This window comes from Hevea brasiliensis, chromosome 5 (assembly GCF_030052815.1).
Source record: "Hevea brasiliensis isolate MT/VB/25A 57/8 chromosome 5, ASM3005281v1, whole genome shotgun sequence".
Taxonomy (NCBI): Eukaryota; Viridiplantae; Streptophyta; class Magnoliopsida; order Malpighiales; family Euphorbiaceae; genus Hevea; species Hevea brasiliensis.
This window is the reverse complement of record NC_079497.1, coordinates 2,362,150-2,378,469: the sequence shown is the minus strand read 5'-3', so window position 1 is coordinate 2,378,469 and position 16,320 is coordinate 2,362,150. Positions and strand designations below refer to the sequence as shown.

Sequence of the window (16,320 nt, the reverse complement as noted above, 5' to 3'; positions counted from 1 at the left end):
TTAAGAATTTTTTAATTTATTTTTTAAAATAAAAAGACAAAATTGTTAATAACAATAATAATAAAATATGAGAATTGAAAAATAATTTACTTTTAAAATTATTATTAAAACATTAGTTTATAATTATTTTAACTATCAACAATTTAGAATATTTAGTTAATAATTATCCAAATATGTTACAATAATAGATAGGGAAATTTTTCTTCAAGTTAAGGCAATGTATACTCCTTTCTTTCTTAAGTGAAATTAGCTCCCTTTAAGATAACTTCATACATTTATTTATTTATTATTATTTTATATTAATAATTTAAAAAATTAAAATTTTTATCCTATTTTACTTGTCATTTTTAAAAATTAAGAAAATATTAATTATTTATTTTTCTAATTTTATCATTGTCTATTATTATTCCAACACATTTATCTTTTCTTATCACCTTTCTACATTCATTGTCATCTTTTTCTCTCTTAATTAAGGGTATTTTAATCAATTAATAATATTTTTTAATATAAAAATAGAATTAACCAATTATTTTTTTAATAATTGTGAAATAAATATTTTAATAATTAAAATGAAATTGGTTGGTATGCTGACATTCTTAATGAGAATATATATAATAAAAGTTTTCAATTTGATAATGAGGATTATGAAAGAAAAAGAATTATTTTTCATTATGTAATATAAATTATGAATAAATATTTGTTTTAACTAGTATTCTTAGCTAGGCCACTTGTTTAAAATTTTATTCACCATGATAAAATTTATTATAATTAAAAGTAAATTATAATTAAATTGGAATGATATCAGAATATTTAATTGGAATAATGACAATAATTTTAATTATATATTTTTTAAAAATTTTATATAAAAAAGGAGAAAACTCAAAAATTACAAATTCATCTAATATATCAAAATAAATATATTAACATGGTGCTTTAATAAGCTAATTTAGATAAATATCACAAATATCTCATATAAATAAACATCATAAACATAATAAAATATTTAATGAATAATATATATTTTTTTTATTTATATAGCATAATTAATATAAAAAATTAATTATTTATTAAGAAAATGTAATATTAATAAATATATCATTGAGACTGATCATTTACCATGGAAATAAAAAACTGAAAATAGGGAATGTAATACACGCTCTCCCCGCGGGTTTTGAAAGGACGTGTAGAATTTTTTTATTTATTTTAATTATCATAAATTAATTTTTATTTTTGCATTATATTATAATTAATATTTAAATTATTTTTAAGTCAATTTTGTTATACACTTTTGTTATTATTTATTTTTAATATTTTATTATTAATTAACAAATAAATTAAAAATAATCAATCAAAAATTAAAGTGTTAATAATAAATGATAATAATAGAATTTAAAGGTAAAAATATTTATAATCGTAAAATTCATAAATGAAATATAATTTATTTTGAGTAATTTTTAGATATTTTTATTATTTATTAAAAATAATATTGAAAAAATAATAAAATATAAAATGTTTCATATAATTAAAAAATATATATTTATTTTTTAAAATATTAAAATTTAAATATTAGCTTTGAGGTAAGAAATAGAAATGGAGTAGACATATATTTTAATAAAATTAATTATTTAATTTTTTTAAAAAATATATTATTTAATTTTTTTTAATTTTTTAGTCTATTGTTATTTTAAAGTAATTTTTTATTAATTAAGTTAATTAAAGAATGTAGAATAATTATATTATTAAAATTATAAGAATTAAATAATTTATAAATTTAAAATTATAAGATTAAATAATTATGTATAATATTAATTAGATATTTTATAAATTAAAAATAAGAGATTAAATAATATATTTTTTAATAGTGTGATTAAATAATTAATTATATTAAAATATAAAATAAATACTAAATTTTTTTTTGAAAAATAATTTATTCTTTAAATGATTGCTTTCTCCACTAACGTACAATCTCCATCAAGCAAATGTAGGTGTCAACTACACACGGTCACCATCGAATAACACAGACATATCCCTGAGAATGTGTTGAATGTTGATCACACAAACCACAGTATCTATCGAGTTCCTAGATTTTTTCTCATAATTTACATTAATTTTATTTTAAAATAATATTCTATTACTATGCAGTTTAAATATTAATGGTTTGACACATATATGATACACAAGGGAGGAGGAGCAGGAGAACAAGGAAGAAGAAGAGATGAGTGGTGGAGGAAGTGAAGAGAAAAAATCTTTAGAGTTCACACCCACATGGGTTGTTGCTGCTGTGTGCACTGTGATTGTTGCCATTTCTCTAGCTGTTGAAAGATTTCTCCATTATGGTGGCAAATATCTTAAGAGGAAGAACCAGAAACCCCTATATGAAGCCGTCCAAAAAGTTAAAGAAGGTTTCTTTTCTTCTACCCGTCTCTCTCTCCAGTCTTGTTTTGCATTTTAATGAAAATGTTCTGAAACTATTTTTACTTGCCCATTTAGATTCTTACTTGTGTGTTTTGATTGGCAGAGTTGATGCTTCTGGGTTTCATATCATTGCTATTGACAGTATCTCAGGGAACAATCTCTAAAATCTGTGTACCTGAGCATGTGATTACTAACATGCTTCCTTGTAATCTCGCCGAAAAGAGTAAAGGAGAAAAATCTAATACTACAGCTACAACCGAACATTTTCAGAGGTTCTTCTCTACTAGCATATCTAGCACTGCCAGGCGCCTACTGGCTGAATCAACTGAATCCCAGATAGGTTACTGTGCGAGGAAGGTAATATATTACCATCTGATGCTGTTGTTATTGTTATTCTCTGTCCTGTGCGTATATTTGTGATTAAAATAGCAAGAGTTTAATGATAGCTTCTGCAGTTGTTGGAAGGGAATTGCCTACACCCAAGTTAATCATATTAGTAATTATTTTGACATTAAAAAGAAAAATAAAAAAGAAGAGAGGAAATCAAAGATCCATTTAGTCATACATTTGTGAATTATGCTGTTTAATTTTAAGAGCCTAATTTCCTAATTTTATCAACCATTCAATTGAATAATTTTGCTTCATTTTGGTTGTCATAATTGCCATAATATTTTTTTTATTTGATTATTACCATTTTTGGTTGATAGGATTAAGGCAATGGGAATTTAGTGACATCTTATACATTTGTTGGATTGGAGTTTCGCAACGAGGTCAATAAAAATAAATGATATGTTGTGAAAACAAGTCATTCATTTATTCATTATCATTGCATTATTGAGCTACCTCGTTGGATTCCTAATAAGTCTAATCTGTTCTTGTTGAAAACATTTTTAGTAATCTGGTTTAATGTGGGTTGCATTTAATCCATATGAGCTCTGTTGCGACTTGTTATATAACTTGGCATAATGCTGATGAGAAAATTTCCTCCCTTCTTCCATTTCTAAAAAATAAAAAGGTGAAGAATATGAGAAGGAAAAAAAAGGAACTCAAAACATGATCAGCTGTTTTTTTTCAGATTGTGCTGCAAGATAATAGAGAGATATAGTATTATTCTTGGAACCTTCATCTACAAGCTCAAACTTTTAGTTTAAGTGGTTCCTTGACATAGTATCAGAGCCTCTCAGACCAAAAGGTCCAGAGTTCAAATCCTGGTCACCCCATTTATTAGTTAAATATTTTGGCACAAGGTAAAATGAGCCTGTGCTTGTTCATGCATCAAGCCTAGTGGGCTTTCGTGTGCGGGGGTGTAATAGAGAGATATAATACTATTGTTGGATCCCTCATTAACAAGCTTATACTTTTAGGTTGAGTGGTTCCTTGACACAAGATAGGTTAATGATTGTTTGATCTTCTGAGTTTCTGTAGCTGCACAACTAAATTTGAATGATGCACTTTTATAATTTTTCTGTTTTTGCCCCTATCTCTTCAGGATAAGGTGCCATTGTTATCTGTAGAAGCTCTACATCATCTACATATCTTTATCTTCGTCCTAGCCATTGTTCATGTTGCTTACAGTGTACTCACTGTTCTTTTCGGAGGGGCAAGGGTGAGCATCTGATACAATTCTCTATGTTAGCTTCAATTTCTGAAGTTTGTGGGGCTATCTTTTCTTTCTTTTCTTTTCTTTTCCTTTTTTCCCCAAAATGATTCATTCTGTGTTGATTTAGATTCGTCAATGGCAACACTGGGAGAATTCAATTGCAAAATATGATACAGGTGAAGGTAAGAATTTTTAGAATTAATTACATACCTTTTGCATTTGATATACTTTATATTTAGCAGATGCTTGTATTGGTTGATGTCTAGTTATACCTTCAAAATATTGTTATTAGAACTCCCAATCTTCAACGAAAGCTATTGATTCAAGTTGTTCGAATAAAGCCTTATTTTGGATTTAAGCTATTGATTCAAGTTGTTCGAATAAAGCCTTATTTTGGATTTAACTTTGCGTGTAACTGGATGATTGACTGAACAAAGAAAAGTGCAAAATGAGATGTTTTCTTTTTCTTAATTCCTTGGAAAGGCGTTTGTGGAGGATTATTTTTATGCTCATTGTGCCCATTCTACTGACTGTGGTCGTGCAGTTTTGAGAAAGAAGGTCACCCACGTCCGTCAAAACACATTTATCCGAGAGCATTTTCTGGGCATTGGCAAAGATTCAGCTCTGCTGGGGTGGGTGGTAAGCTATTTTCTTCTCTATCTGCCCTATTTTTAAAGAAAGTTAGATTATTTTTTAAATGCACTTTTTTCTTTATGCTATGCGTGAGAATCTTACCATCTTTCTTTGTTCTACACCCTTCCTTATTTGAGAGGCATGAATATTTACTTGGTTCAGAAACCACCTTAGTGTGGTCATGGAGTTTTGGGTGGAATGAATCAAGGAAGATGTTTAATCTCATTAAGCCTTTTAGACATAGCCTAGTCTTAGGTCTATGGGGCCTGCCTCAGCCATCAAAATGACTTCATCTGTCCAACAGAGTCCTTTTCTGGGCCTTTATCTTTCTAGTTACAGTTCTCTCAGCTCCAACAACCTTCTCATTGCCTTTGTGGTACCCACAAGTGTTTTGGAAACATGGGTTTTTTAGCAATAAAACTTATTTTTGAGCTATCAGTGATAAGCTTGAATTTTTAGTTTGATTGTAGAGTTTTGCTTATTATGACCCTATTTGGGTTTGAGGTTGAGAGGCCAAAAAAAGGCTTTTGGAAAAGCAATGTTTTATATGCTATTAAAAAAAGCTGTTTTAGGTATTTTGGAGTTCTTATGATTAAAAACATATCAAATTTAACTTTAAATTAATTTTTAATGCCCTCTAACAGCAATGCTATACAGACCCCTATAAGATGATGGAAAATGAAAGTGTAAGGGTTCATCGAAATGATTCTAATAGTTTTATTTCTTTCTTTCTCATATGTATTTTTAAATTCTTGTTTGTTTCCGCAGCATTCCTTTTTCAAGCAATTCTATGCATCTGTAACAAAGTCAGACTACATAACTCTGCGACTAGGTTTCATCATGGTAAATTTGAAGTTTACTCTCATAGACATTTAACTTATTTATTACCATGTTACATATGAATGAGTGTTTATCTTTCCATTGTTGCTCGTGGTGTAGACACATTGCAGAGGAAATCCTAATTTTAATTTTCACAGATACGTGTTACGTGCCCTTGAAGATGACTTTAAGATAGTTGTTGGTATAAGGCAAGTGCTAATACCCTTGTGTTGTTTTAACTTAAGAGCTCTTATAGCCTGTGATGTATATTCCTTTGACTGGTTACCTTGAAATTGTTGTTGACTTACTCATTGATCTCCTTGATTCACCTAATTTTCGTTGGTTGCAGTTGGTATCTTTGGATATTTGTGATCATCTTCTTATTGCTGAATGTTAATGGTAGGTATGTCTCTCCATTGATTAGTTCTTTGACTTCATAATTTTGTGCAGACTGCCAAGTGTTGTTGGCATTTCCCTTGCTTTAACATTCACTTCTGTATTTTTATCAAAAAAAAAAAAAATTTCCAATTCAGTAGCTGATATTATGTCGAACTTTTGCACCTTAATCAATCTTGGGCTTGATCCAATAACATTGTACGTAAGAGTTAATTTGGGATTCTGGTAATATTGAAAAATATGCGAGTTCAACCTAGAGGTTTAAATAAGTCAAAGTACAAGTATTACAATGCTTGATTTGAGTGGCTTGCAAACTTCAGTATATTTTATAATATTTAAATAATAATTTATGAATCAAGCTTGAACTCAAGCTCAATCAAGTTATTTGAGCTTCATATCGAGATTAGAAAACAAAGTTGCCTAAATTATAATTGTGATTGAGGTTTAGCTTGAGCATTTTGAGTATCCCATTGCGTTCAGTTCAAGCATGAATTATAAATTTGATTGAGCTTGAGTTGGAATAGTACATTGTATAGATTATTGACTAATCTCAGCCCGATTACACCCTCAGTCCAATCTCCAGACATATATCCAGATATTGAGTTTTGCCGGCGACAGAAAGTAGCAGGAATTCTCATGACTCCATAGTGATTTCTTAGGTTTTTGTATAAATTCTAAATGTTATGCTCACTTTTGGCGTATGATTTTGGCATTATCTAGCTGCCTTTCATGGTATATATTGCTGCTATATTTCACTTCTAATAATATAGTCATCTCCTTTTTTGCAGGTTGGCATACATATTTCTGGATAGCATTCATTCCTTTCCTTGTCAGTAGACTTCTATCACACTTAAATGTGCTTTGCTTTCAAATCTTTTGTTCCATTTGTGCCAAGTTTCACTTCCATTTTGGTTTTCCAGCTTCTACTGGCCGTGGGCACCAAGTTGGAGCATGTAATCACCCAGTTGGCTCATGATGTTGCTGAGAAACATGTAGCCATAGAAGGGGACTTAGTAGTTAAACCATCAGATGAGCACTTTTGGTTCAACCGACCTTACATTATCCTGTTCTTGATTCATTTCATCCTCTTCCAAAATGCTTTTGAGATTGCATTTTTCTTCTGGATTTGGGTAAGCTGATTGTCTGTGGTGTGCTTTTTAGATGGACTTTGTAAAATGCACTTAAATCACGCTGGCTTTACACCTCTGTAGGTTCAATATGGCTTTGACTCCTGCATAATGGGACAGGTCATATATATTGTCCCCAGGCTAATTATTGGGTAAACACCTTGTTACATTTTCTTTTCAGAGTCCTATTAGATTGTGGTTGAGAACTACTTTCTGGTATTCAGAGAATTTTAATGAATGTATGATGATGATGATGATGATGCTACTTTATTTTCTTTTCCTCTTCATTTAGGGTGATCATTCAGATACTCTGCAGTTACAGCACCCTTCCACTTTATGCCATTGTCACACAGGTTGGTAGAGCTGCTTTTAGATATTAACTGCGTATTCTATCGTGGAACAGTCAATCATGACACCTTTTTTTGGGAAATGGAATGCAGATGGGAAGTTATTACAAGAAAGCAATATTCGATGAGCATATCCAAGCTAGCGTTCTTGGTTGGGCTGAGAAAGCAAAGAGAAAGGCAGGCCTAAAAGCAGCAGCAGCAAAAGATGGATCTAACCAATGAAGTTCTCATCAGAGTTCTTCAGGAATTCAGCTTGGAAGAGTTGGGCGCAATGGGTCCACTCAGGAGATCCAACCTTCAGCTGGTTCTGGTGGGCAGACATAACTAGTTCTGTTACAGCAGCGGTAGTAATATGCAAGTCTTCATAGAATTGTCCAACAGGTAGTGACCTGTTTACAAGCGTTACATGTAGATGAGTGTATTATGGAACATAGCATATAAAGGTCTTTGTTCCAGGTGCAGACTGAATGTACTTTACCAGCTCAGTAAATATCAATGCTTCCCTTCCTCTCTTGTGAATGGGGTTGGGAATTCAACTTGTAATCATAGCTTGCTTGCTTGCAATTATTTATTGTGCGGTATTGCTATTATAAACTCGGTCTTATATAAAAATGAATTTAATAACTCTTAAATTAAATATTTAGATTTAGATTTGCATACTTGTTATATTCACTATAATTAATTTTGTATAAATCTTGATATATATTGAATTTTAACATTAAACTCTTTTTCAAATGAAATTGAACTTATATTAAATACATTCTTTATTTAATATGATCAAGCCAAATTGTAGGGTTGGCTGCGCAAAGAATATAAAATTAAGCTTATATTAGATATACATAAAGTCAAATTCTAGGGTCAAGACAATTGGTGTTCAAATCAAGGGATTTTGTTAAGTAACATATATATATATATATATATATATATATATATATATATATATATATATAATATTTTTATTTTAATTTATTATTATATAATGTAAATTTTTTATTAAAAATAAATTATAAATTAAAAATATAAATTTAATCTTTATAATATACTTTTTTAATTAAAATTATATTATTTTATTATGTAAAAATAATTATTTTGTAATAAAAAATAATAATATATTATTATCGGAACGGCTTAAGAAAATTTGGAGGGGGGAGGCATTCTCCACATTTGCATTGTGGATTGAAAAAAATATTCCAAAATATTCTAATTTATTTTATAAATTTAAATTTTTTATGTTATGTAAATTGCGGAAAAAATAATTTTTTATTTTTTAATTTTTTAATTTTGTTAAATTACTTTTTAAAGCTACTCTCTAAAATAAATTTATTTATTAATAGAAGTCAATTCATTTAAAACAAAAAATTCAATGAATATTATGAATTATTGCTTAATTTTATTTTTATAATTTAGAATAATTCATAATTCATTCATTTTATTTTTTTAAAACATTAATCAATAAAAATAAATTAAAAATATTTATTAAATAATAATAATAATAATAATAATAATAATAATAAATTAACTAAAGGAAAAAACCCATAAACCCTATCAGGCTCTCGCGAGCTGCTGCTGCTGCTTCATCTTCTTCTTCTCTATTTTTACTGCTAAGAACTGAAGAGTAGAATTACACTACTTCCTATCTCTATACATGGAGTTGGAGTCTACTTGTAATCTTGTATAATTCGATTCCTCAGCATCGCCCTCCACCACTAAAATCGAATTCAAGATGACCCTCCACTCCATTGTAATCCAGAAACTACTCAGCACTAATGCTCATTTGGGCCGCCGCGTGGTCGCCGATCACTTCAAGATCTATACGTACGGAATCCGGAACGAGAAGGCCATAATCGATTCCGATAAAACCCTAATCTGTCTTCGGAATGCTGCCAACTTCATTGCCCATATGGCTCGTGACAAGAAAGCCCGTTTTCTATTCGTCAATACCAATCCTCTCTTCGATGAGATCGTAGAACAAATGACCAAGAAGATTGGGCTGTATAGCCCTAGAGATAGCATTATGTGGAGAATGGGCGGTTTTTTAACTAATAGTTTTAGCCCTAAAAAATTTAGGTCGAGAAATAAAAAGGTTAGCTTTTTCCTAGAATCAAGGATGGCAAGCTTTTTTTTTCATTTATTAAATGGGTTTTTCATTTCTTATGGTAAAGGTTTGTTTTGGACCAATACAACCGCCAGACTGTGTAGTGGTGTTGGATTCAGAGAGGAAGAGTTCAGTGATTTTGGAGGCTGATAGGCTTCAGGTTCCAATTGTGGCTCTGGTAGATTCCAATATGCCATGGGAGTACTATAAGAAGATTGCGTATCCTATTCCTGCCAATGATTCAGTTCAATTTGTGTACTTGTTTTGCAATCTGATTACCAAGACTATCTTGCTCGAGCAGAAGAAGTTGAAAGCATTGAAGGGAGATGCTGCTAAAGAAGAGCCAGTTGTTTCTAAGAAAGAATCCAGGTAATCCAGTGTGTGAAAATTATGTTTATTTCAAGAGAAGCATTTACTAGTTACTGTTTCTGAAACTGGCTGGAAAAATCTATAATCTTTAATTTTTCATTTACTTTTATTCTTGGAGATGAATTATGGACAAGGAATCATCTACATTGTTTTTGTCAAGTTTGGACTCTGATAACAGATAAAACCTTGCTACTACTGCTGCTTCTTGAACTTGATTATCCTAATGATAATGTAGGAAAACAGTGACATATACATATAACAAGTTTGTTACTTGTACAAAATTCCATATGTTCTGCTTATTGTTGGGTTGTTTCCGAAGCATAGTTACTTTTACAATTTTTTTTTATTTGATGCAATTTATGGCTCATGTGGATGAACAATCTCAATGTTTTCTTACCTTTTTTTAATGTAATAATAAATTCTGCATTGAAGGGAGAACACAAAACAGATTGAGCAAAGTGAGAGCGAGAGCAAAGTCAGCCCTTCAATTGATGAACTGCTAGTTGTTCCTTATCAGAATTTGGCTCCTCCTCCTTATGGTAATGAATTCAACTTGATGTGTAATTCATCTACTTTAGAAAAATGAACTAATTTGAGCTTGTATTGCCCCTTTCCGTTTGCATTTCCTATTCACTTGTTAAAATAAATGCCTGGGTTTGAATGTAGATATTGTGGAAATTAAACAGCTTTTGGAAAAGCTTGTGATCGTGAAGTTCAATGGCACTTTGGGGAACCCAGTGGGGTTTAGTGGCCCCAAGTAAGAATTCATTTTGACCCTGTATATTTGCCTATAGTATATGTAATTGAAATAGTTGAGGACTCTATATTTCAATTTTCAGTCCAAGTGACACTTAGCTCAGTAATTCTTTCATTGTGCGTGCAACTGATGAGGTCAATAACTGTCCCTCTATTAAAATCATTGGATGTTTTAATACTTTTATGAGCATTAACTTTAAATATACATTTGTTTGTATATATGTATGAATGTAATATGTGTTGTGTTCATTACTTTATAAACAAAAAAGAAAAACAAAGGGAAAAAGAGAAAGAAATGATTTCCCTTTACCTGATCTGAAGTCATTAAGTCAATATGTATTGTGGACACACATGCTTTGGTGGATGTGAACGTCTTTAGTTATGTAGTTAGATAGTTGTATGCCTTGAGGGTTTCAAAACTGTAAGCTATGGCGCTAAGCATTATGGAATTATGAATCTCCTGCATTGAGCATCTTTCAACTAGGACAAAGCTATTCTATCTCCTGATCTTTTCAATTTTTTTTTTCCTTTTGTCACTGCAAGTAGGAGTTTTTTTCACCTAAAAATTTCATTTTGATGGTCTAAACTCTCAAGTGTCTTCCTCAGCCTAATTCAAAGAACATTGGTTAATATATATATATATATATATATATATATATAAATTACAATGGCTTTTACTCAGCCTAATTAAAAGAATATTTTCTGCTATAATTTTTAAATTTTTGTAGCATCTCGTAGCTCTTATATAGTGATGCTTGATCTGCTAGCTTTGCAGTTATCAATAGTTATTTAGTTGTATAGTTCAATTTTTTGATGGTATAATCTGTGTAAGCTTACAGTTAGTCTCTTCTGAGTTTAGTTTAACTTTATTTCACTTATTTTTCAAATTTATGCAAAGTTGTACTCTTTTTTAATTTTATTTTATTTTATTTTATGCAGGTCTGCAATTGAAGTTTGTAATGGTTTGACTTCTCTTGACTTAATTGTTAATCAAGTTGAGGTTAGTTTTTGTTCTTTATGTTGTGTATGGTTTTTATTGTCTTGAGTTTTATTTCACCTATTCTTTTATTGTAATTGTCTGCAGTCTCTCAATTCCAAGTATGGGTGCCACATACCTTTGGTGCTTATGAATTCAACCAGAACACATGATGATACCTTGAAGGTGATCTGTGTTTGCCATTTTTTCTTTGTTGACTTCATAAAAAAAATCCACTAATTGCAGCTTTTCTGATGTAGGTTTTGGGGAAATATGCCAGGTTAAGTGTTGATATTCATCCTTTTAGCCTGGTGAGCAACCTTTCTCTCTTTTGTTTATTCTATTTTTTTTAACTAAGAATTAGTTTATAGGTCAATTAGCTTCAATTGAGCATGGCTGAGTTGATCAATTAAGTCTTGAATTAATAACTCACTCTCCCTTGCATGATCTAATATATGCTCGGTTATTGTCTTCAATAGGAATCTCTTGATGATCAGAACAGCGAGGATAAATCGTATGGCATTCTCCCTCCCTCCCTCCCTTCCTTTCTCTCTCTCTCTCTCTCTCTCTCTCTCTCTCTCTCCATATTTCCATATACTCTTCTTATGCTATATAAATGTATATGGTATGTTATTAATTTATCATCTAGCATTAGGAAACTGATCCATGTTTTTATGTCCACCAAATTAGGATATTCTTGCTACATAATTTTGGGGTTTTAATATACTTCCTCCTCTTTTTGCCTCTCTTTCTTGTGCTGTTTTTGTTTGTTTTCCCAATTTATGTTACTTTTACCAAAAACTCTATATACCAACTTAGTAAGAGAGGGAATACTTTTTCGGTGACATGGTAATAGATCTTTATGCCCTTTATTCATTTATTATGTTTTAAGTCTCCACTGGCAATTGGTGAAAACTTTCTAAGTGAATGCATTGACATATTTCATCTGAAGGTCTACTTCTGAGGATGCTTCAGCGTTCCTTTCCTTGATGAAGAGTGGAACTCTTGATGTATTATTGTCACAGGTGCACAGTTTTTATTTGATTTTGAACACTTTATTTTTTGTATTAAATCCTATTGAAGACATTAATATTCATCTGAGAAAGGCAATAATAGTACATGGCTACATGCTATTTCAATGAGCCTCTTTTTTTTTTTTTCTTTCTTTCATTTTTTTTTTTTTTTAATATGAAACCTCTGTTCATCAACTTGTTTTCCAGGGAAAGGAGTATGTGCATGTGATTAGCTCAGATAACTCTGCTGCTGCCATTGATCCTAGTATCCTGGTTACAGATTTGATAGTTTTTTTTTTTTTTTGTCTGTCTTTGAATACTGTGCATATTTGTAACATTTGTCTATTCCTAAGGGGATGATTATTTTGACAATTGTTCTCCTTATGTGTTTCTATAGATATCCTGAACCATTTGATCCAAAACAAGATCGAATATTGTATGGAGGTACAGTGATGAATTTCTATTTATTTAGCTGCTTTCACTCAGCAAACATGTTTACTTCTTAAATCTTTCAGGTGACTCCAACTGCATCAACTTATATGAGGAATAGTTTGGCTAATCAGCGTCAAGGAAGGTTTCAGGTTTAGTGTCACCTTAACTTACTAGTTCTTTATCTATGTAGTGTGCTTTTTCTTGACACCTTCTGAGTTTTGGGACATTAGGATGACCAAATATGATTATGGTAAAAAAGGCCAGTGAACTTGAATAATCAATCCTTTAATGCTTAGAAACATAATGGTCCATTGTATTTGAAGTTCTTTAATTTTCAGCACATTGTAGTTGGTAATAAAAGTTGCAGAACATGGTATGAGTTTCATTTATTTTTGTGGAAGTCAGTGGATTATGAAAGCTGGACCTTATACTAACGCACCATGCCAAATTAACATGACCTTTATGTTTGGTTTGTGCATGAAGTGGTGTTAATGTTTTTGGTTCACAATTATCATATGCATATAACATTTTTTATTATTAATGCAAATCTCACTGTACTTGCCCTGAAAAATCAACAGTTAAATTTTGGAGGACACATTTATAGCATACAATTTTTGCTGATATACAAAATTTTTTCTAAACTAAGCAAGTCTTGCGGTAAAGAGGTGCATGAGCCTTTTTTTTTTAAGTAGCTTTCAGTGGCTCTAAAGAGCTAAACTGAGGAAGAAAATGATTGATGTCGTATAGCCCACCTAATTTGGGCATAAAGATTAATTGATTTCATTTATAATGCAATATTTATTGAAAAGTGATAACAGTCTGACCATAAAATAGTATAATGACCTTTCTAATCAAATTATGATGACCTCTTTGTTTAGTTTGTGCATCAATGTTAGTTTTGTTTGTATTTGGCATTGCCGTGTGTAACATTTCCCTGTCAATGTAATGCAGCTTCGGGAAATTACGCAGAATCCTTCTAAGCATGTGAGTTAAAATTTACTTTTACATTTTCCATTAGATATTTAGGTCTCTTTCTCTCTCTTAGCTGTGGGTTCAGTGGATGCATTCTGTACTTTTAATTTCATTTTTGAAGATGACCCTGGGGTTCTAAAGTTTACATGATTGGCATTGTTACATTAAGCAATTTTTGTCGGTCTTCATGGACTCATTCTTGATTTTCCTTTCTGTTCTTTTATGATTAACAAAATCAAGTTGATGGAGGAATTCAAATTTATTGATACAAGAAGCTTGTGAGTAGCCTATCCAATTTGATATTTTTCTCTCTGTAAGCTGGCAAGCATGCTTAACCCTGGACTTAAAACTATTTTGTATAGATGGGTGAATTTGAAAACCATTAAAAGGCTTGTTGATACTGATGCGCTGAAGGTGGAGAATCTTTCAATTGCAAAGGTGTGCCATCACTTTTGCATTATTTGATGATGGTTTATGCTTATTGAATAAAACCAAGGAATAAGTGAAATTGCTGTTGCTTCCAGGGAGTATATGCTAATAAAATTATTTTTCAAACATCTTTTGCTCTGTATTATTATTTTTGGTTGATTTCTGATGTTAAATCTTTTTTATTTTATTTTATTTTATTTTATTTTTTTTATGGTTGAGCCAGTTATTTGATCAAGCTATTGGCATAATTGTCCCTCAATCTCGGTTTGTACCACTAAATGCAACATCGGACATGCTTCTTCTCCAGGTATTGAAAACTTTCTTCTTGTCTAGATCATGAAGATAGAGCCAGAAAATGCTTGATTCTTGGTTTGAGGCTTTTAATATTTGTATTTCTGTGCCTCTGCAGTCTGATCTGTATTCATCTTCTGAAGGCATCTTAGTTCGGAATGCAGCTAGAGATAACCCTGTAAATCCATCTATTGAATTAGGACCTGAATTTGAAAAGGTGACGATTGAAATGGTTGACTTAATTTTTTAAATGCATGATACTGTCTCTTCATGTTATTTTCCTATTTCTCAGGTTAGTGACTTCCTAAGTCGCTTCAAATCCATCCCTAGTATAGCTGGGCTAGATAGCTTGAAGGTGATTGGTGATGTGTGGTTTGGAGCTGATGTGACTCTTAAGGTATTTTTAGTCTGCTGTGCCTTATCATATTTATTGCTTTTTCCCCATATTGTCTTGTATGTAGAGTGGATAGTGGTATGGTGCCGCTTGATGTTTCCAAATACTCACTTAGGAGTTCTTTGAAGTAATCTAGTTTCTTGAATCTTGATTGTCTCGACATTGCCAATGAGGGAACTTCACAAGTTCCTGAGAATGCTAATCTTCTGGGTCTTTTGGGTCCTGATTTCTGAGGACTCATGCTGTGCTTTCTTTCTCTGTATGTGTGTGTACACACATATATCATTGCGGTTTGTTGTATTTATGAATATTTACATCAATAGTTCTTTTGGGAAGCAACATATTTACTACAAATCATACCTATGATGATATACCTATGGTGATTTCTGTTGGTGACTTTATCTATCAACTTAATGATGTTCATTTTTGGCTGAATGTCTATGGTGGCTCATTATTGAAGGGGAGAGTAAGAATTGTTGCAAAGCCTGGGCAGAAATTGGAAATTCCTGATGGAGTGGTGCTGGAGAACAAGGTGAGTCACAAAAATTTATGAATGCAATTCTGTTTATCAAAAGAAGCAGGAAGAGAAAACTTATTTTCTTTTTTGGTTTTGCAGGAGATCAGTGATCCTGCTGACATTTGAGGATCCCTCAAAGCCCCATTTGTTGTTTATTTATAGAGAATAGAAAGAGCTAAAATTTTGTAATAATAGGTGATTGTTTTGTTTATAAGCTCCTCTATCTCAGCATTTAAATAATGTGATCTGACCTTTCTTATTTTTAACAGACGAAAAGATAATAATGACAGTGGAATAGAGTCACAACTCAACTGAAAGTGCTCTAGGCCTTATCTCTGCATAGGTCATAAAAGCCATACATTATGAACATTTCAAGAAATTTAGTTCACAAGCCATGTATATATATATATATGTGTGTGTGTGTGTGTGAGCCATGTATATATATATATATATATATATATATATATATATATATATGTGTGTGTGTGTGTGTGTGTGTGTGTGTAAAAATGATGTGTTTTTATATCCACCAATAAGGATATTCTTGTTGCATAATTTTTGGGGTTTCAATAGTTTTCTCTCTTTTTGGTTCTGTTCGGCAATAAGGTAACATTTAGTGTTTTCATCCTATACTATTTTTACTAAGGGCAAAAAGATAATATCTCTATTTGTATATTTAACATAAAATTTAATGACTATTTTTATTGAATATTTCTATTTTAAATCACTATATAAAGTA

General features: G+C 31.0%; 2 protein-coding genes across 3 annotated transcripts; both read left to right on the top strand.

Annotated features, from left to right (window-relative positions):
- The first annotated feature begins 1,941 nt into the window (after positions 1-1,941).
- LOC110653079 (MLO-like protein 1) lies at positions 1,942-7,961 on the top strand. 2 transcript variants are annotated; one of them, XM_058146580.1, is made up of 14 exons: positions 1,942-2,065; positions 2,182-2,402; positions 2,519-2,772; positions 3,905-4,021; positions 4,143-4,197; positions 4,560-4,654; positions 5,417-5,491; positions 5,588-5,676; positions 5,817-5,866; positions 6,652-6,692; positions 6,784-6,993; positions 7,075-7,142; positions 7,283-7,343; positions 7,431-7,961. In XM_058146580.1, the coding sequence occupies exons 2-14, from the start codon at positions 2,216-2,218 to the stop codon at positions 7,557-7,559; spliced, it is 1,431 nt and encodes a 476-aa protein (XP_058002563.1). In that variant the 5' UTR covers positions 1,942-2,065; positions 2,182-2,215; the 3' UTR covers positions 7,560-7,961. The 2 variants fall into 2 exon arrangements, with proteins under 2 accessions (XP_058002563.1, XP_058002562.1); XM_058146579.1 differs by having other exon boundaries at positions 2,025-2,402.
- Positions 7,962-8,883: 922 nt separating this feature from the next.
- LOC131179854 (UTP--glucose-1-phosphate uridylyltransferase-like) lies at positions 8,884-15,892 on the top strand. The gene is made up of 20 exons (XM_058146578.1): positions 8,884-9,420; positions 9,500-9,801; positions 10,234-10,340; positions 10,468-10,558; positions 11,497-11,557; positions 11,642-11,719; positions 11,794-11,844; positions 12,013-12,047; positions 12,486-12,558; positions 12,754-12,811; positions 12,944-12,990; positions 13,062-13,127; positions 13,930-13,962; positions 14,191-14,228; positions 14,313-14,388; positions 14,603-14,686; positions 14,789-14,887; positions 14,963-15,067; positions 15,525-15,596; positions 15,681-15,892. Exons 1-20 carry the CDS (start codon positions 9,061-9,063, stop codon positions 15,705-15,707), a joined length of 1,863 nt encoding a protein of 620 aa, XP_058002561.1. The 5' UTR covers positions 8,884-9,060; the 3' UTR covers positions 15,708-15,892.
- The last annotated feature ends 428 nt before the right edge of the window (positions 15,893-16,320 follow it).